At 37.3% G+C, this 26,368-nt stretch overlaps 1 protein-coding gene across 1 annotated transcript; it reads left to right on the plus strand.

Moving 5' to 3' along the window:
• Positions 1 to 21,429: 21,429 nt before the first annotated feature.
• Positions 21,430 to 25,612, plus strand: LOC121445655 (odorant-binding protein-like). The gene is made up of 6 exons (XM_041647798.1): positions 21,430 to 21,480; positions 21,867 to 22,006; positions 22,924 to 22,994; positions 24,419 to 24,529; positions 25,221 to 25,322; positions 25,596 to 25,612. Exons 1-6 carry the CDS (start codon positions 21,430 to 21,432, stop codon positions 25,610 to 25,612), a joined length of 492 nt encoding a protein of 163 aa, XP_041503732.1.
• Positions 25,613 to 26,368: the final 756 nt, after the last annotated feature.

The raw sequence follows: 26,368 nt of genomic DNA on the forward strand, positions 1-26,368 counted from the left end.
GTCAGTACAACTATAGAAGATACACATATGACACCCTGCACAATCATAACTTCCTCCCTGAGCCCCTCTCCTGGGATTGGGATCTGGAACCATGTATTTTTTTCCACAACAACCATGTGTTCCATATTCCTGAACGAGATTTCTATGCACACCACTGGCTTCAATTGGTGAGTTTCCCCTATTCAAGTCAGCTTAACCTTTTTTCTGAACCCAAGAAATTGACTATTGAGTTTCCATCAATCTCTGTTGTTCCTAGAAATGGGGGGACAGCCCCCAACCACAGTCTTTAAGGCTACAGTTGAACCCTTTTCTGATATTCATCTCTGGATTGCTTCCCTTAGCTTAAATCATGTTTGGATGACCGGGGACCAGGGTTCTGTCTTCCTGATGATGGGAAACTCAGATGTCTTTCCAGTCAGGCTGTAGCACCCTACCTGTAGGCAGAGGCCACTCTCCTAAAGGTCCTGCGGTGTTTGCTGCCAATTTACACCCCACATATTGGGGAGACGTCCCATTTTAGGGCTTGTGCTGTTGCTGTTTCTTGGGTTTTCACAGTTTCAGTCATGGGTAGCAAACCATCCCTGTCCATTTCCCCTCCCCAGGATGGATGCCTTTAAGAGGCCCTCAAATTCCAGGCCTTAATGCCCTACTTCTTCAAGTTTCTACCCTCACTCTACCAGTGTCCTGCTGGCTCCACTTTTATGGGAACTTTCTAAATACTGTCAGCACACAGGTAAATGGAAGGAGATTCCTCAACCTGTCTCTGCACTGCTACTGCTGCCAATATGTTTGGTTGGATCCACAAGGGAATTGTTTTCAATTCTAGCCTTTTGTACCCTTCTTCAGCTTGTGGCATGGTGGCTCAGCAACAGGGCGAATCACACCTCTAGGTTTCTCTTATTATTAAACATAAAATTCCTGCAGCTAAAAATGTGGCTTTTCCATACAACATGTGACTGCTGTAGTTTTGACTGAGGTCAGGTGACCTTACCACCATTTTTACTGAAGTCAGGTGACTTTGCTGCCATCTTGGCTAAAAGCCAGGTCAGATGAACAAGTTCTGCCATTTTTACTGAGGTAATCCCTGCCTGGTTCCCCAGTGTTAACTCTGCTACATATAATATAATAAAAATGTAAAACATACAGAATGAAGAAAGAATATTAAGGGCTGCAAAGGGAAAAAGGTCAAGTAACATATAAAGGCAGACCTATCAGAATTACACCTGACTTCTCAATAAAAACCATGAAAGACAGAAGGTACTGGGAAAATGTGCTGCAGATCCTAAGAGACCACAGATGCAAGTCCAGACTACTATACCCAGCAAAGCTTTCAATAACCATCACTGGAGAACACAAGACACTTTATGACAAAACCAGATTGTAACAATATCTATCCACACATACAGCACTACAGAAAGTACTAGAAGCAAAACTTCAACCCCAGGAAGCTAAATGCTCCCACAAAAGCACAGGGAACAGATAACCTCACACCAGCAAACCTCAAAAGAAAAAAGAAAAATATAAACACTACAACTGAAAAATAGCAGGAATTAACAATCATTGGTCATTGATATCTCTTACTATCAATTGACTCAATTTACCTATAAAAAAGCACAGGCTAAGAAAATGGATAGAAAAGCAGGATCCATCTTTCTGCTGTATACAAGAAACACACCTCAACCTCAAAGACAGATATTACCTCAGAGTAAAGGGTTGGGAAAAGGTTTTCAAAACAAATGGACCTAAGAAACAAGTTGGTATAGCTATCCTACTATCTGACAAAATAGAATTCAAGCTAAAATCAATCAGAAGAGATGGAGAGGGACACTTTATACTCATAGCAGAAACAATCTATCAAGATAAAGACTTAATCTTGAACATTTATTTCCCAAATCCAAGAGTACACACATTTGTAAAAGAAACATTACTAAAGGTAAAATCACACATCAAACCTCACAAACTATTAGTAGGAGATTTCAACACTCCACTCTCAACAATGGACAGGTCAACCAGACAGAAACTTAACAGATAAATAAGAGCACTAACAGATGTAATGAATCAAATGGACTTAACAGACATCCCTTTTTTTTAAATTTATTTATTTATTAAAGATTTCTGTCTCTTCCCCGCCACTGCCTCCCATTTCCCTCCCCCTGCCCCGATCAAGTTATCCTCCCTCATCAGCCCAAAGAGCAATCATGGTTCCCTGCCCTGTGGGAAGTCCAAGGAACCCCCACCTCCATCCAGGTCTAGTAAGGTGAGCATCCAAACTGCCTAGGATCCCCCAAAGCCAGTACGTGCAGTAGGATCAAAAACCCATTGCCATTGTTCTTGAGTTCTCAGTAGTCCTCACTGTCCGCTATGTTCAGCAAGTCCAGTTTTAGCCCATGCTTTTTCAGACCCAGGCCAGCTGGCCTTGGTGAGTTCCTGATAGAACATCCCCATTGTCTCAGTGTGTGGGTGCACCCCTCACGGTCCTGAGTTCCTTGCTCGTGTTCTCTCTCCTTCTGCTCCTGATTTGGACCTTGAGATTGCAGTCTGGTGCTCCAATGTGGGTCTCTGTCTCTGTCTCCTTTCATCGCCTGATGAAGGTTAATATTCAGAAGGATGCCTATATGTTTTTCTTTGGGTTCTCCTTATTTAGCTTCTCTAGGATCACTAATGATAGGCTCAATGTCCTTTGTTTATGGCTAGAAAGCAAATATGAGTGAGAACATCCCATGTTCCTCTTTTTGGGTTTGGCTTCCCTCATTCAGGATATTGTTTTATATTTCCATCCATTTGAATGCAAAATTCAAGAAGTCCTTGTTTTTTACTGCTGAGTAGTACTCTAATATGTATATATTCCATACTTTCTTCATCCATTCTTCCATTGAAGGGCATCTAGGTTGTTTCCAGGTTCTGGCTATTACAAAAAATGCTGCTGTGGACATAGTAGAGCATATGCTTTTGTTGTATGATAAGGCCTCTCTTGGGTATATTCCCAAGTGTTAATACCTATACTCCTTAATGTATTTCACAATATAAAAACAGAAGAGTCATTAACAAATTCGTTTTATGAAGCTACAGTCACCCTGATACCAAAACCACACAAAGACCAAACCAAGAAAGAGAATTACAGGCCTATCTCACTCATGAATATCGAAGCAAAAATTTTCAATAAAATACTGGCAAACCGAATCCAAGAACACATTAGAAAAATTATCCATTATCATCAAGTAGGCTTCATCCCAGAGATGCAGGGCTAGTTCAACATATGCAAATCTATCAATGTAATCCACCATATAAATAACCTGAAAGAAAAAAAAATATGATCATTTCATTAGATGCTGAAAAAGCATTCGACAATATTCAACATCCATTTATGTTAAAAGTCTTGGAGAGATTAGGGATACAAGGGTCATACCTAAATATAATAAAAGCTATTAACAGCAAGCCGACATCTAACATTAAATTAAACAGAGAAAAACTCAAAGCCATCCGAGTAAAATCAGGAACATGACAAGGAGGTCCACTCTTTCCATACCACTTCAATATAGTGCTTGAAGTTCTAGCAATAGCAATAAGACAACATAAGGGGATCAAGGGGATTCGAATTGGAAAGGAAGAAGTGAAACTTTCGTTATTTGCAGATGATATGATAGTCTACATAAGCGACCCCCAAAACTCCACCAAAGAACTTTTACAGCTGATAAACAGCTTTAGTAATGTGGCAGGATACAAGATCAACTCCAAAAAATCAGTCGCCCTCTTATACACAAAGGATAGGGAAGCAGAGAGGGAAATCAGAGAAGCTTCACCATTCACGATAGCCACAAACAGCATAAAATATCTTGGGGTAAATCTAACCAAGGAAGTGAAAGATCTATTTGACAAGAACTTTAAGGCATTGAAGAAAGAAATTGAAGAGGATACCAAAAAATGGAAGGACCTCCCTTGCTCTTGGATTGGGAGGATCAACATAGTAAAAATGGCAATTCTACCAAAGGCAATTTATAGATTCAATACAATCCCCATCAAGATCCCATCAAAATTCTTCACAGAACGGGAGAGGACAAAAATCAACTTTATATGGAAAAACGAAAAACATAGGATAGCCAAAACAATTCTATACAATAAAGGAACTTCTGGAGGCATTACCATCCCTGACTTCAAATCTATTACAGAGCTACAGTAATGAAAACAGTGTGGTATTGTCATAAAAACAGAGAAGTCGACCAATGGAATCGTATAGAAGACCCGGATTTTAACCCACAAACCTATGAACACCTCATTTTTGACAAAGGATCTAAAAGTATACAATGGAAGAAAGAAAGCATCTTCAACAAATGGTGCTGGAATAACTGGATACCTACCTGTACAAGCATGAAAATAGACCCATATCTATCACCGTGCACAAAACTCAAGTCCAAATGGATTAAAGACCTCAATATCAGCCTGAACACACTGAACCTGATAGAAGAGAAAGTGGGAAATACCCTACAACAGATGGGCACAGGAGATCGCTTCCTATGTATAACCCCAGATCACAGACATTAAGGGCAACATTGAATAAATGGGACCTACTTAAACTGAGAAGCTTCTGTAAAGCAAAGGACACTGCCACTAAGACAAAAAGGCAACCTACTTACTGGCAGAAGATCTTCACCAACCCCGCAACAGACAAAGGTCTGATCTCCAAAATATATAGAGAACTCAAGAAACTAGACTTTAAAATGCTAATTAACCCAATTAAAAAATGGGGCACTGAACTGAACAGAGAATTCTCAACAGAAGAAGTTCAAATGGCCAAAAGACACTTAAGGTCATGCTCAACTTCCTTAGCAATCAGGGAAATGCAAATCAAAACAAAATTGAGATATCATCTTACACCTGTCAGAATGGCTAAAGTCAAAAACACCAAGGATAACCTTTGCTGGAGAGGCTGTGGAGGAAGGGGTACCCTCATCCATTGCTGGTGGGAATGCAATCTTGTGCAACCACTTTGGAAATCAGTGTTTCGGTTTCTCAGGAAATTTGGGATCAACCTACTCCTCGACCCAGCAATACCACTCCTGGGAATATACCCAAGAGATGCCCTATCATATGACAAAAGCATTTGTTCAACTATGTTCATAGCAGTATTATTTGTAATAGCCAGAACCTGGAAACAACCTAGATGCCCTTCAATGGAAGAATGGATGAAGAAAGTATGGAATATATACACATTAGAGTACTATGCTGCGTTAAAAAACAATGACTTCTCGAATTTTGCATGCAAATGGATGGAAATAGAAAACACTATCCTGAGTGAGGTAACCCAGACCCAAAAAGATGAACATGGGATGTATTCACTCATAATTGGTTTCTAGCCATAAATAAGGGTCACGGAGACTACAATTGGTGAACCTAAAGAAGCTAAATAAGAAGGTGAACCCAAGGAAAAACATATAGTTATCCTCTTGGCTATGGGAAGTAGACAAAATTGCCGGGGAGAAAATTGGGATCTTGGGGGTGGGGTGGGATGGGGGTAAGGGGAGATGGGGAGAGAAAAGTAAGAAGGGAAGGAGGAGGGGGAACTTAGGGAAACAGGAGGATTGGGATAAAGGAAGGATGGACAGGGGAGCACGGAAGCATAATTCTTAGTTAAGTGAGCCACCTTAGGGTTGGCAAGAGACTTGAACCTAGAGTGGCTCCAGGAGCCCATGGGCATGTCCCCAGTTAGTCTCTTGGGCAGCTGAGGATAGGGAACCTGAAATGACCCTATCCTATAGCAATACTGACGAATATCTTGCATATCACCATAGTACCTTCATCTGGTGATGGATGGAAATAGAGACAGAGACCCACACTGGAGCACTGGACTGAGCTCCCAAGGTCCCAATGAGAAGCAGAAGGAGGGAGAAGATGAGCAAGAAGTCAGGACCACGAGGGGTGCACCCACCCACTGAGACAATGGGCCTGGTCTATTGGGAGCTCACCAAGGCTAGCTGGACTGTGACTGAAAAAGCATGAGATAAACCCGGACTCTCTGAACATGGCGAACAATGAGAACTGATGAGAAACCAAGGACAATGGCACGGGGTTTTGACTCTACCTCATGTTTTGGCTTTGTGGGCGCCTAGCCAGTTTGGATGTTCACCTTCCTAGACATGGACGGAGGAGGGAGGACCTTGGACTTTCCACAGGGCAGGGAACCCTGACTGCTTGTTGGACTGGAGAGGGAGGAGGAGAGGAGTTTGGGGGAGGGGGAGAAGGGTGGGAGGAGGGGGAGGGAAATGGGAGGCTGGGAGGAGGCGGATACTTTTTTCCCTTTCCTCAATAAAAAAAAAATAAAAAAAATTGTAGTTCCCGTGTAGACAAAGTTAAAAAAAAAGGTCCAACAATACCACTTTTGAGGGTATACACAAAGGATGCTTTATTATACTACAACAATATTTGTTCAACTATGTTCATAGCAGCTTTAGTTGTAATAGCCAGAACCTGGAAACATCCTAGGTGCCCCTCAACTGAAGAATGGATAAAGAAAATATGGTACCTTTGCATAATGGAGTACTACTCAACAGGTTAAAAACAAGGACATCTTGAAATTTGCATGCATATGGATAAAACTAGAAAAAACAATCCCGAGTGAGGTAACCCAGTCCCAGAAGGACACACATGGTGTTTACTCACTCATAAGTGGATACCAGTTGTAATAATACTGAGTTGTTAGTTCATGATCCCAGAGAAGCTAAATAACAATGTGAACCCTAAGAAAAACATACTTATATACACCTGGACAGAAGAAATAGACAGGATTGCCTGACAAATTGGCATCTTGGGGTTTGGAGGATAAGGTATGACAGAAGGAGAAGAGGAGTAGAGGAGGGGAGGGGGAAGTAGAACTTGAAAGATCGGCATAGTCAAGATGAGAGCAAGGAAAGAGATATTTGATTGATGGAGCCATTGAGAGGCTAGCAAGAAACATGGCACCAGAGAAATTCCGAAGAATCCACAAGGATGATCCCAGCTTATACCCTAAGAAATAGAAAAGAGGGTACCCAAACTGGCCTTGTCCTGTAATCAAGTTGATGACTATCTTAAATCTCACCATAGAACCTTCATCTATAGAACTTTGGAAACAGAGGCAGAGACCCGCAGTGGAACACTGGGCTGACCTCCCAAAGAGCAGTTGAAGAGTGGGAGGAGTGAGAATATGAGCAAAGAGGTCAAGGCCATGGTGGGGACACCCATTGCAACAGTTTATCTGAGCTAATGGGAGCCCTCCAACTCCAGCCAGACATGGAAGGAAGCAGCATAGGACCAAAATAGAACCTCTGAATGTGGTGACACTTTTATGGCTGAGTCAGACTGTAGGGCCACTGGCAGTGTCATCAGGATTTTTCACAACTTATTTTATTGGCTTTTTGGGAACCCATTTTCTTTGGATGGATACCTTGCTCAGCCTACATATAGGAGGGAGGGCCTTGGAACTTCCTACCAAAACAATATGTCTTACCCTCTAAGAGGAGTGAAAGAGGATGGGGTGGAGATGTACCTGTAGGGAAAGAAAGGAGGGGGGGGGGAAGTGGGAACTGGGATTGGTATGTAAATTGAAAAAGATGTTTTTTTTTAAATAAAGTAAAATAAAAAAAATGGATAGAGGTTGCATGTATATATTCACACACATATGCAAATACACACACACACGTAGATGTGCTGTGTATTTGGCAATAATGACCAAGGAAATAGAGACTATTATCTTGAGAGTGGGTAGGTATATGTGTGGACTTAGAGAAAATGTATCTTGTGTTGTTGGGGGAAGGGACGGATTATGGTGTTATTTCAATTAACAACTTAAAAGTTCATTAAAGTAACACCTGAAACATTAAGGACACAATTCAACAATTATATTTGAGTTGAAATACTCTTTCTAATGTAATACTGCACTAGATATACTTTATTTTACAGTCTGGAAAATGTGTTACTTTTTGCTGATTCCTTTTGTTATGCTTTTTATACATTATCTTATTTTTCTGAGTATTCATTATTATTTTGATATACTTTTTTGATGGTTCCTTTTTATTATTCTCTTTATACATTATATTATTTTTTTCTCTTCACTGATTTTATTCATTATTATTTTGATAGCATATTTTCAGGATTCCATAGATATTTTCAGGTATAATTTAATTCAGTATTTCCCTACTACCTCCTCTTACACTTTTCCTTCCTCTTGGAAACAGGGTCTACCAGTAGTTTTCTGTGCAAATAGAAGACATATACAAGCAGAAGCAGAAGTAGATTTGGAGAATCATGGTGGATAATGTTTGGGAAAGTATAAATCTAACAGGAAAACATGCACTATAAGGATTGGGGCCTGGCTTCTTTAGGTATATAAAGTCATATTTCACTTGGAATATGCTGCCTGAGGCTATTCTTTATCTAGCCAATTTTTTTTTTACAAGACAAAAAATTTTTTTTATTGTTTTCTATTTTCTATAAGATTTACATAGGAACTCGCAGACCCTTGTAGTCTTCCTTCCTTCCTTCCTTCCTTCTTTCTTTCTTTTTATTTTGTTTTTTTGGTTTTTCGAGACAGGGTTTATTTGTGTAGCTTTGGTGCCTGTTCTAGAACACTAGTGTTCTTGTACATTAGGCTGGCCTTGAACTCACAGAGATCTGCCTGCCTCTGCCTCCTGAATGTTGGCATTAAAGGCATATGCCACCACTACCTGGCAATAGGTCCTTGTAGTTTAACAATATAGTGGTGACTTGAATTAAAATGGCCAGCCCCCATATGCACATATATTTGAATAACTAGTCACCAGGGAATGGAAACACTTTGAAAGAATTAGAAGAATTAAGATGTGTAGGGTAAGCAATCAGATTGAAAGGAGGCTTTGAGCATGCAATGTATCCTTAGTTAAGAGTATTGGATGCCATGCTGTCCCAGATCATTCCTGGTCTATATTCTTGGCTCTTCCCTCAACCCCAGGAAACTTTTGGCACTCAGGAATAGGCCACACCAACCATGGGTGACCTGCTTGCCAATAAAACTGAACCACCTCTCTGGTGTCTGTTCCCTGGATCACTGCTCCAGGCCTAGGCTATACCTATTAGTCCCTGGCCCTGCTGCTTGGTAATGCCCCCAACCCCAGAGGAATTCAGTCACTCAGAAGCAGGACACACCAGCCAGAACCAATAGGTGCATAGCCCAACTCTTATCAGAGGGGCTTAACACAGCAACTACTGAAACAGATGCAGAGACCCACAGGCAAACCTTAAGCAGAGCTTGGAGAATTATGTCGAAGAAGGGAATGAAAGATTATAGGGCTCAATTGTGTCAAGAGCATCACTTAAAAATGCAAGAAAATTCAAACCTGGGTTCTAAGGCCTAAAAGTGAATGAACGGAAACCTTGGAGCCTGCACGGGAATGACCTGCATATGCTACAGTTGTGTGACTTGGTTTTCATGCAGGAATCCTAGCATTTAGAGCAGGCAATGTTGCAAACTCTGTTGCCTATTTTGGGACTCATTCTTCCCACAGGATTTCCTCATTCAACCTTGCTGAAAGAGTGATTGTCTGGTCTCAGTGCAACTTGACAACCTTGGCTGGCTTATATCCTGGGTGTGCTGGTCTGCATCTTACCAAGGCCAGCTGGCCTAGGTCTGAAAAAGCATGGGATAAATCCGGACTAGCTGAACATAGCGGACAATGAGGAATACTGAGAACTCAAGAACAATCGCAGTGGGTTTTTGATCCTACTGCACGTACTGGCTTTGGGGGAGCCTAGGCAGTTTGGATGCTCACCTTACTAGACCTGGATAGAGGTGGGCGGTCCTTGGGCTTCCCACAGGTCAGGGAACCCTGATTGCTCTTCGAGCAGATGAGGGAGGGGGACTTGATCGGAGGAGGGGAAGGGAAATGGGAAGCGGTTGCGGGGAGGAGGCAGAAATCCTTAATAAATAAATAAATTAAAAAAAAAGAAAAATTGGATGAGTAGTGAGTGAGTCAAGGGGAGGCAATAGGAGGTGGGGGAGGGTCTGAAAAGAGGGGAAGCACAGTAAGATTTGGTTAGCATGTAAAAATCGGAAGGAAGGAATCTTGGATTTCAATATTTTGGGCATTTTCACTCATTGAACTTGTAAGTCATAGTTATTCCTCCTGGTTAAATTCTGCAAACTAGATAAAAATAAGCCCTTGAGACCCCCTGCTATTAAGAATAGTATAAAATGTGATAATAATATGAGGGAATTTGAAGAAATTGAACCTCACTGTATTTTAATATTTCAAATAAATATAAATAATTATATAATATAAACTTTATTTTAATTTAAAGGCTATGAATAAATGATGAACTATTATCTATGTTTTGTGTTATGTAGGAACATGAGAAAAATCAATGAATGTAGAATTATTTCAGTGTTCTAAAATCTGTTCATATAATGAATTTTTATATATGTTTAATTGTTTATTTTTACAACCTCACTGCTGTCTCTCCTCCTATGTCTTGCATTTAGTTTTGCGTATGATTTACCCTAGCAAGGATACAGGGAATGTCCTTGTAGTATTCCTGTCATCTAGAAGAGTAAGAAGAAGCATGAAGGAAATGATAAAATAAACCTCTGCTGATTAAACTTCAATCTGAATTGAGACAATTTGCCCTGGACTGTGGAAGAAGCCAAAGCCAAAGGCACTGTTTGAGTTTGGAGACTCCACGTTGATTTGTCCCTCAAATAAAATGAAAATATTTTTACTTTCTTGAGTTGTCATGTTTGATTTATCTTGTTATTGTTTAAACCTTTTTTTGAAAACAGAATTCATATCTCCTTCATAATGTAACAATAACCAAAATGTAGAAATAAATTTGTGAACAGTAAAACTACTCTGTTTTAATGAAAATCTAAAGAAGTAAGCTGTCAGTGGATACCCTATGAAGAAGGATTTTCCTGTATAAGAGCTCAATAAAATCTTATTCTTTACAGCAATGGCTGCTGTTTCTTGTTGTTGTTGTAGGCTTTTTTTTTCTTTTCTGGCATATTGAAGATCTGTACAATTGCTATTTTTCAGAATAAAATAGAGTTATGCACAGGCATGTTATAGATCTGAATATTTAAGAAGAAATCTGGAGAATCTTTAATGTGAATGGTCACACTAGAATTTATGAATTTGAACAGTGGAGAGAAGAACACTTTTCTTCAGAGAAAACACCAATGAGTTAATGCATTAAGTTAATGCATTAAAGCTGCCCTTTTATGACAGTACTAAACCTGAGTATCAAGCCAAGAAACATATCCACACAGTTGTTGAGAACAGTTAGTTATTGACACTTCCTTTTACTTGAAAAGGTCAACAACCGTAAAAATACATCCATCAGTTACTAATCCACCAATAACTGGCATTTGAATCCCTCATTATTGTTCACTGGTAGATGGAAATCAGCCTTTCAAAGACCATCATTGACAAAATACAGAAAACTAGGCTACATGATCAAATACTGAAATTTACCTCCCTTCCACTAATTATTCTGTAAGTTTTGAGGCATACAAATATGAAGAGTTTTGCGAACCTTAGGATATGTTCTTTAGAAGGGTAGAGAAAGTTCATGGACCTTTCCTTTAATCTGAAAGATAGAATGTCTCAATATTTCATACTTCATTCAGGACTCTGTAATTATTTTCCAATTTGTTAACATATCTGGTTTGCCATATAAATCCCCAATAACATGTATTGATTAAATAAAATAGTTTTTTGAAAGTTTCAAACACAAACACTCATAGAGAGTGAGAGAGAGAGAGACAGACAGACAGAGACAGAGGAAGAATATTCATATTTTGTTTTCTTATCTCACACTTCTTAGATATTTATATCCAGATCATCAAAGATTCACCAACCAAGAGGTTACTTTTAGAGATCAATGCCTTTTCATTTTTAAACAACTTTTTTGTTTGACTCTGAAAATTTATTCCATTAGTGTGACTATAGATGGCTCTAGATATCAGTGGGACACTAAGGGTCCTCACTAGTGGGTTAAATAGTGAAGGCAATGTCTTTCTCTGCAAGAAAATTTTTTTATTGACTCATATTTTACAATGGAAGTGAGAAACTCACATGAATGAGTTTTTCATCCATAATTTACTCATATGGACAATAATTAGTACAATCCCAGTGAAGACAAACATATCAGAAGTGAATTAATATGAAAAGTTTGTAAGTATGACTTCAGAAAAATAAAAAGGTATAGTTGAAGAAACAAGCAAACAAACAAAAGAGTGAAGAGGAAGCCCATTGAATGGGAGTGAATCATTGCCAGCTTTATGGCTGACAGGATTAATATCCAGAATATATAAAGAACTCAAAAAACAGAGGCAGATCCTAAATACCCCCTTCAAGAGGTTGTACCTGAAGTACTTTTTAAATGAGAGAAAGAGAGGGAATTGCTCAAAAACATCTCATAAAAATGTCTGTCTGCCCCAGTCATTTGGGAAACACACATCAAAGCACTGTTTAATTTTCTTCTTATCCCTGTCAGAAGGGCAAAGATGAAAAACACAACAAAAAGGAAACATTGGAAGGGACAAAGAAAAAACACAACACTCATTCACTCTTGGTGGGTTTACAAAATTGTACAATTCTGCAAACCAGTGTGAATAATAGTCAAGGAGCTGACTGTAAATCAAGTATATGAAACAACTGTACTGCTGCTTGTCACATGCCCAAAGGAATTGCTCAAGAAAACTTTCCAAGTCATGTTAACTGTTGCTCCATTCACAATAGCTACAAAATGTAAACCACGTTAATATTCTTCAACTGAGGAATGGATAATGAAAGTGTGTTTAACATGTACTATGGAACATGATTCAGGTGTAAATAAAAATGGAATATTGAACTTTGCAGGTAAATGAAATAAAGCAAGAAAGATCATATTGAGTGAAATAACCCAGAGCAAGACACACAAAAAAATCACATTTTCTGGAGTTCCTAGCTCCAAATCTGCAGATCTGAATATACAATATTGAGTAAACAAAGATATCAGGGCAATATAAAGGGACCATATACAGGGTGGGCCTGAGGATTGGGAAGTTCATGCAGGATAATTGTTCTATAAAGATGAAAAAAGAATCATAGGGCCAAGGCTCCAAGTGGGGATGTGGGAGATAATTTAATTCTTTAGGGAAATGGGGCAGGAGGGTAAAATAAGAACAAAGACATCTGATGAATCCTCAAGGGATCATATTTCAATTCATGTATAATTTTATTTTGTATTTTTGTTTTATATTTGCCTAAAGTTATACTCAATTCATGAGAATATGAGAATATATAGACACACCCAGACACACACACAGACACACATACACACACACTCACACACATATATGTGCATAGTATCTTAAAGATACTAAGTTATTTGGACTGATAAAATTCCTATACAAGTGATAGACTAAAAAATAGGTAATATCATAAATGAGAAAACTTCTTTTGAATGATTTGTCAGGTTGACAATGTTACTGTCAAAACAATAGAAAATTCTCTATTCTGAGCTTGGTTGCATCTCAGAGGTTGTATGTGGGTCCATATGGCTGAAGTTAATGTACAGTTAGGATGCAGGACTTACATAATATAACTGGATCCAAGATTCTAAATTTTCTTTCATATCATTTCTCTCCCCTTGTTCAAGAAAATATTATTTAGGATGCCAAGGGGAAGAAATAAATGATTATAAGCATTGCAAGATAAACAAAAATGTACAAGATGTGACCCTCATGTGTTGGTAGCAACTAATAGTTTTCTGATAGGACTCAAGGACCATGACCACTCAACAGGAGGGAAAACATTCCTGTTTCTAGAAACCTTGTCAAATGCCCAGGTTTGTGAGGTCATGGATTTTAGATAAGTATCTACAATTGCAACTTTGCTTGACCAGCACAATTCCCTCCTTTATCTTTATAACCAGAGATAAATGCAGGTAGATCTCCCTTCTGAGAAAAGCTTCTCTTTACAGCAAATGGAAATCATCACAGAAATCCACACCTGCACACAAGGTGGAGAAACAGATTGTGGGGGCCAGGTACAAATGGATAAATCTACATCTCAGCTTTTGCATCTAGGGACCAGGCCACATCTCTGAAGAGGGCAAAGAAAAATACGAAATGCCAGAGTACTAAGAATTCTGCTGTGACACTTTCTCTGCTAGAAATTGTATTATTAAAGATAGTAAAATGTCAATATCAATAGCAATGTTAACATGGAAGGGGAAATTTTTGCAGAGTACTAGCAGTGTACAATAACCATAAATATCTAATGAGTGTGTTAATAAGGAAAATAGTCTCGCTCAGGGAAGAGTGGCACTGTGGTTGGTTGTTCAGTGCAAAGTAGTAAGCCCTCAAATCATATATATTCAAAGAAGAAAACCGTACTCTTCAGGTTGGGTGTGAATATATCCACGTATGTGTGTGTGTGTGTGTGTGTGTGTGTGTGTGTGTGTGTGTGTATCAGTAATAATTCAAGTAAAAGGTTTTAATGTTGAGAGAGCGAGTACATAAAAGATTTTTTAGTTTGGATAAGTGTGAGGGGCTCGAGGAAGGAAAAGGAGAGGGAAAATGATGTAAATTGATGACAACTAAAAACAATAAAATGTAATAAAACAGCACCTGATATGTAAGGAACACCCTGACATTTGTGTTTTGATTTTTTAAAAATATAACATAGCACTGGACTTCATATATTTTGTATCAGGACAATATGTTACTTGACTGTGATTCATTTGAATCTTCTTAATATTAACTATCACATTTTTCTTTTTGTTGAGGACTATTTACATTTATTTTTCATTACATGTCTTGAAGATTGTTTAAAGTGCATCCATATATAAATAGCTTCAATTGAGTAACTCCAAACAGCTTCTTTTCCTCAAAGCTTTGGCTTGTGAACCTAATGTGTGCCGAATTTATGTTGTGTAAAGAAAAATACAGGGACAAGAAGAAACAGAAGAAAGTATAGAAAAGGACATTGATTTCTCTGTGAGATGTGTAAACCTAAGAATCATACATGACAAATAAAGAATAAATAGCTTGTGTGTATAAAGTTGTATTTGCCATTGAAGATATTGCCTGAATTTTCCCCTTCAAGGAAAACCTTGGTATAAGGTCTGTCATCAGAGGAGAGTAGGCCCTAAGAATGCAATGTGTCTTTAGATAAGGAACTTATGTGTGTTTTTATTTTGCGACCATGGGTATTCATAGTTACTGCTCTTGGTTGAATTTTGAATACAAGATCAAAATAAAATTTTAAGACTCACCACTCATAGGATTATTATAAAATAAAAATCAAGTGAATGTGAAGAAAACCAAAAAATTGATATCAGACTGTTCAAAATAAACAGATAAAGAAATATATTTGTAACAGACTTTAAATTGTAAAATCTTTTATTCTTTTAATTTTAAGACATTATATTATAGCCACACCAATTGCTTCTTACACTTACTTTTTCTGAACCATTCTATATTCCTCTCCATTGTCTGTCATTAATGGGACTTCTTTTAAAACTAATTATTGGCATATTCAAAATTGTGAAAATTTGATGAACTAATATGACTATTTTATGAGTATAGATAGAAGCAAGGGAAATGGAGTGAATTTGTTTATTGCTCCATAAAGTTTTTCAGAAAATAAAATCCTTAACTAACTTTGTGCATAGGCATATACACAAACAAAGACAGTCAGATTCTTGGCACATTAGTGTCACAAAGGATAGTAAGATAAAGGAAGAAGGAAATATTTAAATATTGTCCTGTATTGACCTCCACCAGAAAAGATGAGGCAAATTGCCTAGGATTGAACATGACAACAAATCCACAGGTTGATGTTGAGGACTCTCAGGTGATTTGTTACTCAACTGAAAATAAAGAATATTTACTTTTCAGACTCTCATGGTTGATTCAACTTTGTGTTCTAAACTTTAGTATGTTTTAAAAAAGAATTTGTATGTGGTTTTTTATAACACATTGAGACCAATACATGTATATTTGTATATATAGGTGTGTGTGTGTGTGTGTGTGTGTGTGTGTGTGTGTGTGTGTGTAAATTTGGGAAACTAAAAATACATTCCATAGTAGAAAGTGTGAAGAAGACAGTTATCAATGAATATCTGGAAGGATCTTCATTATCACAAGTAAAATATTATTAATCATAAACTTATTTTGTAGGGGAAAAATAACTGCACTCACTATTTTCAGAATCATTTCTCCAATACACTAGAATTATGTCCAGTTAAGCCATAAATCTTTGTTACTAAAATGTGAATCTGAAGAAACATTAGAAGAACTGACAATGTTAATTTCTAGAATATTAGAAATTGAACTTAGGAAATCATTTAGAGAAAACATCAATAAGTGAATGTTTTATTCTAGAATTTCCAAAATGTGGAGAGGAGGGGTAAATTCTATTAACATTTAGATTATAATGGTGAGAATAAATATACTTTACTGCAGTAAGGGCAGTGGGAATGTCCAGAGCATGTTCTTGCCATACAATAGAGGAATTGATGTGGGATTCACCACTGTATGCTCATGTGGGACAATTGTCTATATTCTGTCAATTATGTTTTAAATAAATGCTGATTGGCCAGTAGCAATGCAGGAAGTATAGGTGGGACAACCAGACAGGAAGTAGAAGCAGGCAATGAGAACAGAAGAATTCTGGGAAGAGGAAAGCTCCCTTTGTGGTCCTGCCCAGACACAGGAGAAGGAATATGTGACCTCCCCCACAGAAAAAGATACTGAGCCATGTGGCTAACATAGAAAAGAATAATAAGTTTTAAGAGTTGATAAGAAGTCTGAGCTAATGGGCCAATCAGTTTATGATTAATGTAGACCTCTGTGTGATTTCTTTGGGACTTAAGGACTGCAGAAACCAGGCAGGACAAGGACTGGGTGAGATATAAACCTCAGACAAGAGTATGCTCTGACTATCATCGGTTAATAAAGGAACTGCTTTGGGCCTATAGCAGATCTATAGGGGAACAGAACTAGGTGGGGAAAACTAAGCTTGAAGAAAGGATGTAGAGTCAGAGAGAAGCCACATAGTCACACTAGAGACAGATGAAGGAACTTTAGCCAGTAAACCACAGCCATGTGGTGATACACAGATTAATAGAAATGGATTAAATGAATATATATAGTTATCCAAGAAGCTAGAGATAATGGGCCATGCAGTGCTTTAAATAATATAGTTTTGTGTGATTATTTGGGGGCTAGGTGGCAGGGAAATGAACAAGCGGCCTCCTTTCAACAAGGAAAGATGAAGAAAGGAGAAAAGAATGAAATAAATCACTTCCACTTGCTGTCTACCTGGATGATGATAATTGAATTTGATGATGCAGGAATCCTACACAAACTGCTTGAGGTTGGGCACTCTATTTGCCACTCAACTGAAATGTAAAGAGTATTGATTTTCTGAATCATCATGGGAGATTCATTTCAGGTATGCTTAAACCATAGTATGTACTAAATAAAAGGCACAGTGCTTTTATAGATTAGCAGGGACCAAAGATGGTTATTAATTTGAAAATTGTAAAAGACAAACAGTTTCATCACAAATGTCAAGGAGCATATTGCTGGTGGATATTATTTGCAGAAGGATTTTCATAAACATTTAAATAGCAAAATCACTTCTTCCAATGAATTTATTGTCAAGGAAAAACTGAATATGTTTAATTAATGACTCACTAACCTCTGAGTCATTTTCCACAGTATATAAGTCAGATCCAGGAAAATGCAAGATTAATGTATTTGAGGATCAAAGCTGAAAAAAGATTTAGGAAAATTTATCCCTTGAAGCTTTAAAATGTTGGATATAGGACAGAAAAAAATGTTTTAGGAAAATTATTATTCTTCATTTTGCTATAAAGCAGAGAGAGAAAGAGAGGCAGATAGACAGACAAAGACACACACAGAGAGAGACAGAGGGAGAGAGGGATAGAGGTGAACTTTGTCAGAATTTACATATTTGTGACTTGGAGATATATTGAAGTTGATAGAAAGTTCATATATTGGGAAGATATTTAAATACATTATTTATAACAACACATGTATTCAGAATGTCAAATACATTATAACAATACATGTATTTAAAATGTATAGCAAAATCACTAATATCATTAATAAAAATACAGCTAATATAATTGAGTAATGATTTGAACAGAGTGCTATAGAAAATAATGAAATGGTATTAATCATTTAACAAGTCCCTTTATTCCTTCTGAAAAAATAAAATATAACTTACAGTGAAAACCATGACAAATGTCTTACAATGTATCTGTGCCCAGTGGTTGAGTATTAGCAAAACAGTGGAGGCAATTATGTCAAATAAGTGCCTGCCTCTTTTCATATTGATGCTGAGCATCAAGCCAAGAAATAAAGCAGATGAGTGTTTTTGCAAAATAATAGTCAGTGAATCATCCCCTTGGTTTGAAAAGGTCAGCAAACAGAGGAGCATAACATCAGTCTGTAATTGGATTATAAAGTGGATTCTTGACTCATTCTTACTGACTGGTAACAGAAAACAAGAGCACATGAAGAAAGAATGAGAACTACTCTTCAGTCCACTGTTATTTTTTTTTTTCCTTTTTGGGTATTTTTTTTTATTGCGAAAAGAAGAAAAAAAACATAAACAAAAAACAAGTTTCCACCTCCTCCCAGCCTCCCATTTCCCTTCCCCTCCTCCCACCCTTCTCCCCCTCCTCCCACCCTTCTCCCCCTCCTCCCACCCTTCTCCCCCTCCTCCCACCCTTCTCCCCCTCCCCCCACTCATCTCCCCCTCCCTCTCCAGTCCACAGAGCAGTCCGGGTTCCCTGCCCTGTGTTAAGTCCTAGGTCCTCTCCATCCATTTTATTTTATTTTTTGAGTCAGGGTTTCTCTGTGTAGCTTTTTAACCTGTGCTGAAACTCACTGTGTAGGGAAGGCTTGCCTTGAACTCACAGATATTCACTTTCCTCTGTCTCTTGAATGTTGTGATTAAAGACATGTGCCACCACAGCCTGGCTCTATTGTTATTTTTATATTTTTAGAATTTGGAGAACATGTACATTCTATCAGTGTCACTAAACAGAAGACTGTGTCTTGGGGCAGGTTGAAAGGATTTTATGGAAGAGCCTGTGCAACTCAGTGACCCAGGACTATGAAGCTGAATCATACAATGTGTTTGTATTTTGTATTTCAATCCATATCCCACAATTATTTATTTTTCATTATTCAAAGAAGTATGTTTGTCATGTATATTTCTAGTAACATGCTTTTAAAAAAATTGCGTGTTGACGATTTTCCACATATGTAAAATATTCTGATAATTCTTCTCTCTGAAGTCATCTCAATCTTGTCAGTTCCTTCTACCAAATAAGTCCCTTACACACTATCACTAATTTTAGCTTATCTGTGGTCCTATAAGTTTATTCAGGGCTATATGTGTACCCTTAATTTTGTAACTAATGCTTGGGCCTTAAAGACCTGACAAGAAGAAAAAATAGGCCTGGACAATGTTCTTCCTACCCCAACCTATCATTGGCCCATCGTTCAGAAATGAAATGTGTAATCTCATGAGACATGTCCTCTTTCATAACCTCCAGCCCACAGGAAATGGCTAGTTTATGTCTAGTGTAAGCAAACATGCTACCTGTGACTGAATATCCAGAATACATGACAAGTTTAAAACATAAAGTACGAGAAAAGTGACAGTTCAATCACAATGGACATGGGACAAGGAAAGGAGGGGGGAGAGGGAGAGGAAGAGAGAGTAAACAAAAAGACCAGAGACATCTTTTGTTGGTATTGCAAAATTGTATAGTAACTCTGGAAACAGTGTGGAGAACACATAGTTTTCTGAAAGTAAATATGGACCATGTGACTCAGTTATACAGCTCTTGGAATATGTCTAAATGAATTGATATTCTCCTTCACAGGTATTTTCTCATGCATGCACACAACATCTTTTCACAGCAGGTAGAAAATGAAAACAATCTAAATGTTCTATAGCTTTCTAATGGATGATGAAATAGTGATACATGTAGACTATTCCATTGTAAAGAAAACTGAAATCATGACATTTGCAGACAAATGGCAGGTACTATAAAAGATCTTACTGAATGAGATAAACCACATCTAAAAGAACAAATGTTGCATGTTAGGTCTCTTCTGTTGTTCCAAGCTCCAAATATTCAGATAAATTTCAGTACTCACTTGCTACCTTGGAGTGTAACAACATTCAGTAAAAAAGAGTCCACAATATTGAAATAGATGAAGGGGTGCATATTGGAGGGTTTAGAATGAGGGAAGAAAGAAAAGTGGGGAATGATGCAATTATACTGTATTCCCAAAATGAAAAGAAATAGAGGTAATAATAATAAGATATAATTTAAAGAAAGTGTCATGAATGGTAGACTAATTCTTTATAATATTGTAGTTAGTAACCATGGTTGTCAACCAAAAACACCAAAATACTAACTGTAGGTTATTCCATGTGTCAGAGAGGGAAGCCCCAGAGGATAAACAAGCACTGCGGAGTACTGATATTCTTGGTTGTTCCTAGAAATAGATGACAAGATCCTATAGCTAAGCACAAGACAGACCTTGGTTTTGATGTGTAAAGAAGTCAACTAGTCAGGGAGTGTCCTTTAGGAAATGTAAACATATTTTCAGCTTGAATGTAGAGTCCATTTGCACATTATACAATTTTTCTGAACATTATTATTTTTTTATAGATTGTTTCACTTGATTTGGTTTCTTCTGATTAATGATACCTGTATTTATTGCCAGTGGACATTTAGCAGCAGTTTTCTATTATTCATACAGTTAAGCTTTGGTGGTATCTCTTGTAACTTTGTGTCATAGTCTTTGAATTTAGTATACAGGAAGAATAAAGTGATCAATATATGGGAGGACTTAAAGGTATCAATAACCTTATAGAAGATCCTTCTCTAGTATTAACATTTTATCTTCTAACAGTGTGGTTGCTTTGGCTCATATAGCTCAGGCCACTCTATAAAATTCATTTAACTACACAGTGTTATGTTTAGATTCAGAATGTGTTTTAAAGCATGTGCCATGGTTTTAAATGAATCATGTATGACATGTGAACATGCATTGTGACCTTTACTCACCAGTATAGTTCTGGAGGCAAAAAGATTACTTAAATGTTCTAACAAGAATAGTTCTTTCTGACAGAAATGCTCAATTAATCATCCCAACAGAACCTGACCTTTAGCCTAATCTTATTAGTTTAGGAATATGAGATCATATGTAGTTCAGCAGGGTGAAGTGAACATACTGGACAGATGCAGGCTGTTGTGGTGCAAAACCATTGGTTGATTCCATGAAACTCCCTCTAACTAACTGTATAAATGTTTTGTCAGTTCTGTTCCTTCACAACCAATATTTTGAGCTACTACAGAAGACCAAAGTCAGGCACCACCATGGTAAATTTTCTGCTGCTGACTTTGGCATTTGGTCTGGCTCATGCTCAGGTAAATTCATTTGGTCCATGCATAGGCTTAATGTTCTTCAATAGCATATTTCTGGGGATGTGATGTGTTGTCCAGTTAGTACATATTCATGAAATAACCTTTCTGACTTTCACTCAGTTACACTTTTTAATCCGATTCTCTAGGATGAAAGAAATGAAATAAGATAACAATGGGTTGATTATGCAGATGTTAAGAGGGCAAAACATCAGCAGCCCAAAGTTCAGGTGCAGTGTGCTATGTTAATTAAGTCATCATATTGCCCTGTGTTATTCTACATCACTTGAAACATAATTTGAAGTTATAAACAAAATATTATAGATTTATATTTCTAGTTAGCTTATGCATTTCCAATAATTGAGATAAATGGTCTTTGCTGTTTTCTTTAGTTTGAAGGAAAGTGGGATACCATTGTCATTGCTGCTGACAATGTGGACAAGATAGAGGAAGGAGGACCTCTGAGACTCTATGCTCGTGAACTTACTTGTAGGGAGGAATGTAAAAAATTGGAAATCACATTTTATGTCAAGTAAGCAAATGGTCAACCGTCTAAACTGAGGAGAATATTTCCATTTTTCAGATTTTATGTTGTTAAACTTACAGTGGCATGTTCTGTTTTTGGTCATGAAATTGAAGTACTCACCTTCATCAATGTGATTATGTCATTGCATGATGGTTTAGTTCTAGACACCACACAAAAGTTAGACATTGTCTCCAATTCCATGAGTATTTCCTTAGAAATCCTTTTGGTTGGAGTTCAGTGGTTGAATTTAGTGCCCAATTATTAAATTCAGCAGACTATATGGATTTTATTTCTAGTAATTTGAAAGGTATATGCGGGCATTTGGTTCAAAATCACACATACTATATTATAAAGTCAATGCTGTCATAAAAAGGCTTCCTCAGAGAGGTTAGATAAGTCTATTGCAAATTATTTTATTTGGTGCTCTAGTTTCAAAGACACTCTATGACATTAGGATAACTATGTTCATTGTAAGAGTGTATAATGCCATACAAACTAAGAAAGGCTAGAACCATTTCTATCTTCTAGCTACAATAGGAAGTTTTTGATTAAAAATTAAATCACTTAAAACACATGCATATAATCCTAAAATACATATTATAACTGGAGTAGAACAAGAGAATTAACATATTGAAAGCCATACTCAGTGAACAGTGAAATTGGGATAAGAAAGCCATCAGAGTCTTCATAGCATTTGGAAAAATTGTCACAAGTAAAGTAAGTCATGTTTATGATTTACAAACAGGATAATATTTTCTAAACAGAATTAGGAGAATTGAGGTAAGCTTAGGTACTTCTGTTCCAGCTCTGTATACTGTTCATAGATACTATTACTTTATCAAATTCATTATAATACTTGAAGATCTTTAATATGAATCAAAGGATATAAAGTATAAACCAGGGTACCTCTGTTTGATTTTTAGTGCGAATGGCCAATGTTCAGAGACAAAAATCACTGGTTATAGGCAAGAAGATGGCACGTACAGAACCCAGTGTAAGTACGGATTCTGGGAGCTTCCTCTATGAACAAAAAATTGTGAGTGTGCACACATACATGGACATTACAACCACTCATAGGTACATGAACCTAGAACATGGTTACTTGGATAGTTATCAATTCTTCCAAGCAGTTGAGATATGCTACAAAGTCAGAGTACATTGTAGGTCATCTGAAGTTTACATGGAGAAGAACACTATTACCTGAAGATGTAAGCAATGCTAACGATATCTCCAAATAGTTTCCTGCGTGAAAATTTATTTCTATATAATATTCAGTGTCTTTTCTTTCATACAGTATCTTGAACAGGCCTGCCACTCAATGATAGGTCTCAGTGACCTCAAAAATCTTTACAAACTTTATGCCTCAGACTGTCTACTACTTATATTTCAGGCATTATCTATCATCCCAGATTTTTGGAAAATTTAAATTCATGGTGCTATTTTACAGTTTAATTTTCTTTTATTTTGTAGAGATCATAACATTTAGGTCATACGATGAAACATTTCAATTTTGAAAAGCAGTTAGGAAAAAATCTGTTTAAGAATTTCAGACTGACTACTTTTGTAAAAATTGCTAAGATAATAGCAATATTATTCAACTGAATTATACACAGGATGACCTTTGGTTTGATCTTAAAAGAAGGGAGGGCACATTCTTCTGGCAAGTCTATTGTTTTCCAAGTTTACATGGGTATTTAAAGAAGTCCAGTACTATAAAGTGACCAGATCCTAAAATCCCCCTTTCCCTTGAGTCATGCTTATCATTTAATCAGTGTCAGTAAGTGGAAATACCTCATACATGTAGACACACACACACACACACACACACACACACACACAGAGAGAGAGAGAGAGAGAGAGAGAGAGAGAGAGAGAGAGAAACACATACAGAGAGACACACACAATATGAAGGTCTGGTAAACTTAAAATGTTCATTCTTACATCTTTTGCATACATAATCTTCCAAGATGAAAACTTTTATGCATATCTCTAATTATTACAGTTAATCTCTTTTTGCATATGTAGCAATTTGTCCACCAAATATTACCATTGTGTGACATCAAAGTTTTACAGTTTTCAGTAATTGACATGTGGCCTTTTAGGATATGGTTATAGGGGAAGAAATAACCAACAGAGTGATCCCACAGGTCTTGATGCAAAGAATTCAGAGAAAATGGAGTGTGTCTGTACCTAAGATTCACTATCCGGTTTAAGGAGTTGGAAATATTGGTCACTGTGTTATGATGAGATATGTAAAATGAATGACTATAGGAAAATATTTACACACATGTGTCATATGATAGTGAATCAGACATGATTGCTAGAGTTGGTATCAATATTAATGTTTAGTCAACAGGTAACATCAAACAAAGTAGAAAACTAAGTGACACTCAATTTGAAATGTTTCCATTATTACAGATGAAGGTGATGGTAGATTTAAACCTGTGCATGCAACACCAGACAATATAGTCTTTATCTGTCAGAATGTGGATAGAGCTGGCCAGACAACAAACCTGATTTATGTTATTGGTAAGAATGGTAGTGCGTTTTTGGAATGGTAACAAAGGTATCACCCTGAAACTGAAGATTAAGTCAGATTCACACTTGAAATACTGTATCATGGAATTTCTAGACTCCTGTCCTCTAAATAACAATCTGATTGTTTTGTGGATCAACTTTTACATTATATTTTAATTTGAGTAGTATAGTCATTGAATACTAAAGGCTAAGCAGAAGACTATTGGAAGTGTTTATGTTCATGTCGCCTCACTGGAGAGAATGAAGCAAATATTATTTTCCCAAAGTTCAGACATTTTTGAGTGTCATTTGACCCAGTGTGTACTAAATTAAAACATGAACTCTAGAGTATAGAGTCGGCAGAAATGTGAAGGTTCCATTGACAGGCCTTCATGACTCTCTAGTGTTATGTTTTTGAAAGTATATAGGATTGAGATAAATGAATTCTTTAGGAAAGTTGTTTTTTTTTTTGATACATCATGAATCCCTGAAAAGTGATGTCATACAACCATATAGACTTCATTAAATGTATCCATGGAATCTGAGGAAAATTTTTATTGAATTTATTGATCCAACCAGGGTAGATGAATTTTGAGCAGTTGGGATTTTCCATTGTGCATCATGAAGGTACATGAAGGTAGCAATGTAAATACTGCATAATTCTACTGAACGTGTCTGTGACATTGTTATTCCTGCAATGTAGGAAAAGGTCAACCTTTGACTCCTGAACAATATGAAAAACTTGAGGAATTTGCCAAGAAACAGAACATTCCAAAAGAAAACATCCGAAATGTTCTGGCTACAGGTAACCTCAATGAATATTTTTTGCTCTGCTATATATATTCTGTGTATCGGTGTATTCATATATATATTTATAGCGAATCTATCAATCTATCTATCTATCTATCTATCTATCTTCTGTCTATCTATCTACTCAGTAAGGACCCTGATTTTAGACTATATCTAGTCATATGCAATCTTTCAGTTGCTATTCCCAGCAATAATCCTTGAGGAGCTGTTCTCATTTTCTTATGAGAATATTTATGTCACTCCTTACACTACTTATGTTCTTTTACAGATACTTGTCCTCAATAACGACCATCTGTAGGTGAGTAGAACAGAAGCCAGGCCTAACCATCTTGATATTTGAATGAATTTGTGCTTATTACATAAAAAAATTATAAAAAATATGTGATCAAATTAAAAATGAACTCAAAATTGGCAAAATCAAGACAGGATATTATGTGTCTTTTAAAGCAGAAAATCTTTTTTTTTTGTTTATTTTTTTTTAGTTGTTGAAAAAAAAAATTCCGCCTAGTCCCCATTTCCCATTTCCCTCCCACTCCTCCCACACATCGCCCCGTCCCCCCACTCCCCTCCCCCTCTCCCCCCACACCACTACCCCTCCCTCTCGAGAATGAAGAGCAGTCCAGATTCCCTGCCCTGCGGAAAGTCCAAGGTCCTCCCATTTCTATCCAGGTCCAGGAAGGTGAGCACCCAAACAGGCTAGGCTCACACAAAGAGAGTTCATGTATTAGGATCGAAACCTAGTGCCATTGTCCTTGGCTTCTCATCAGCCTTCACTGTTCGCCATGTTCATAAAGTCTGGTTTCATCCCATGCTTCTTCAGTCCCAGTTCCGCTGGCCTTGGTGAGCTCCCAATAGATCAGTTCCACTGTCACAGTGGGTGCCTGCACCCCTCATGGTTCTGACTTCCTTGCTCATGTTCTCCCTCCTTCTGCTCCTCATTTGGATCTTAAGAGCTCAGTCCGGTGCTCCAATTTGGGTCTCTGTCTCTATCTCAATCCATCGCCAGATGAAGGTTCTAAGGTGATATGCAAGATATTCATC

Source organism: Microtus oregoni, unplaced genomic scaffold, assembly GCF_018167655.1.
Source record: "Microtus oregoni isolate MIOR12 unplaced genomic scaffold, Mior012 000258F_ref0000188, whole genome shotgun sequence".
Classification (NCBI taxonomy): Eukaryota; Metazoa; Chordata; class Mammalia; order Rodentia; family Cricetidae; genus Microtus; species Microtus oregoni.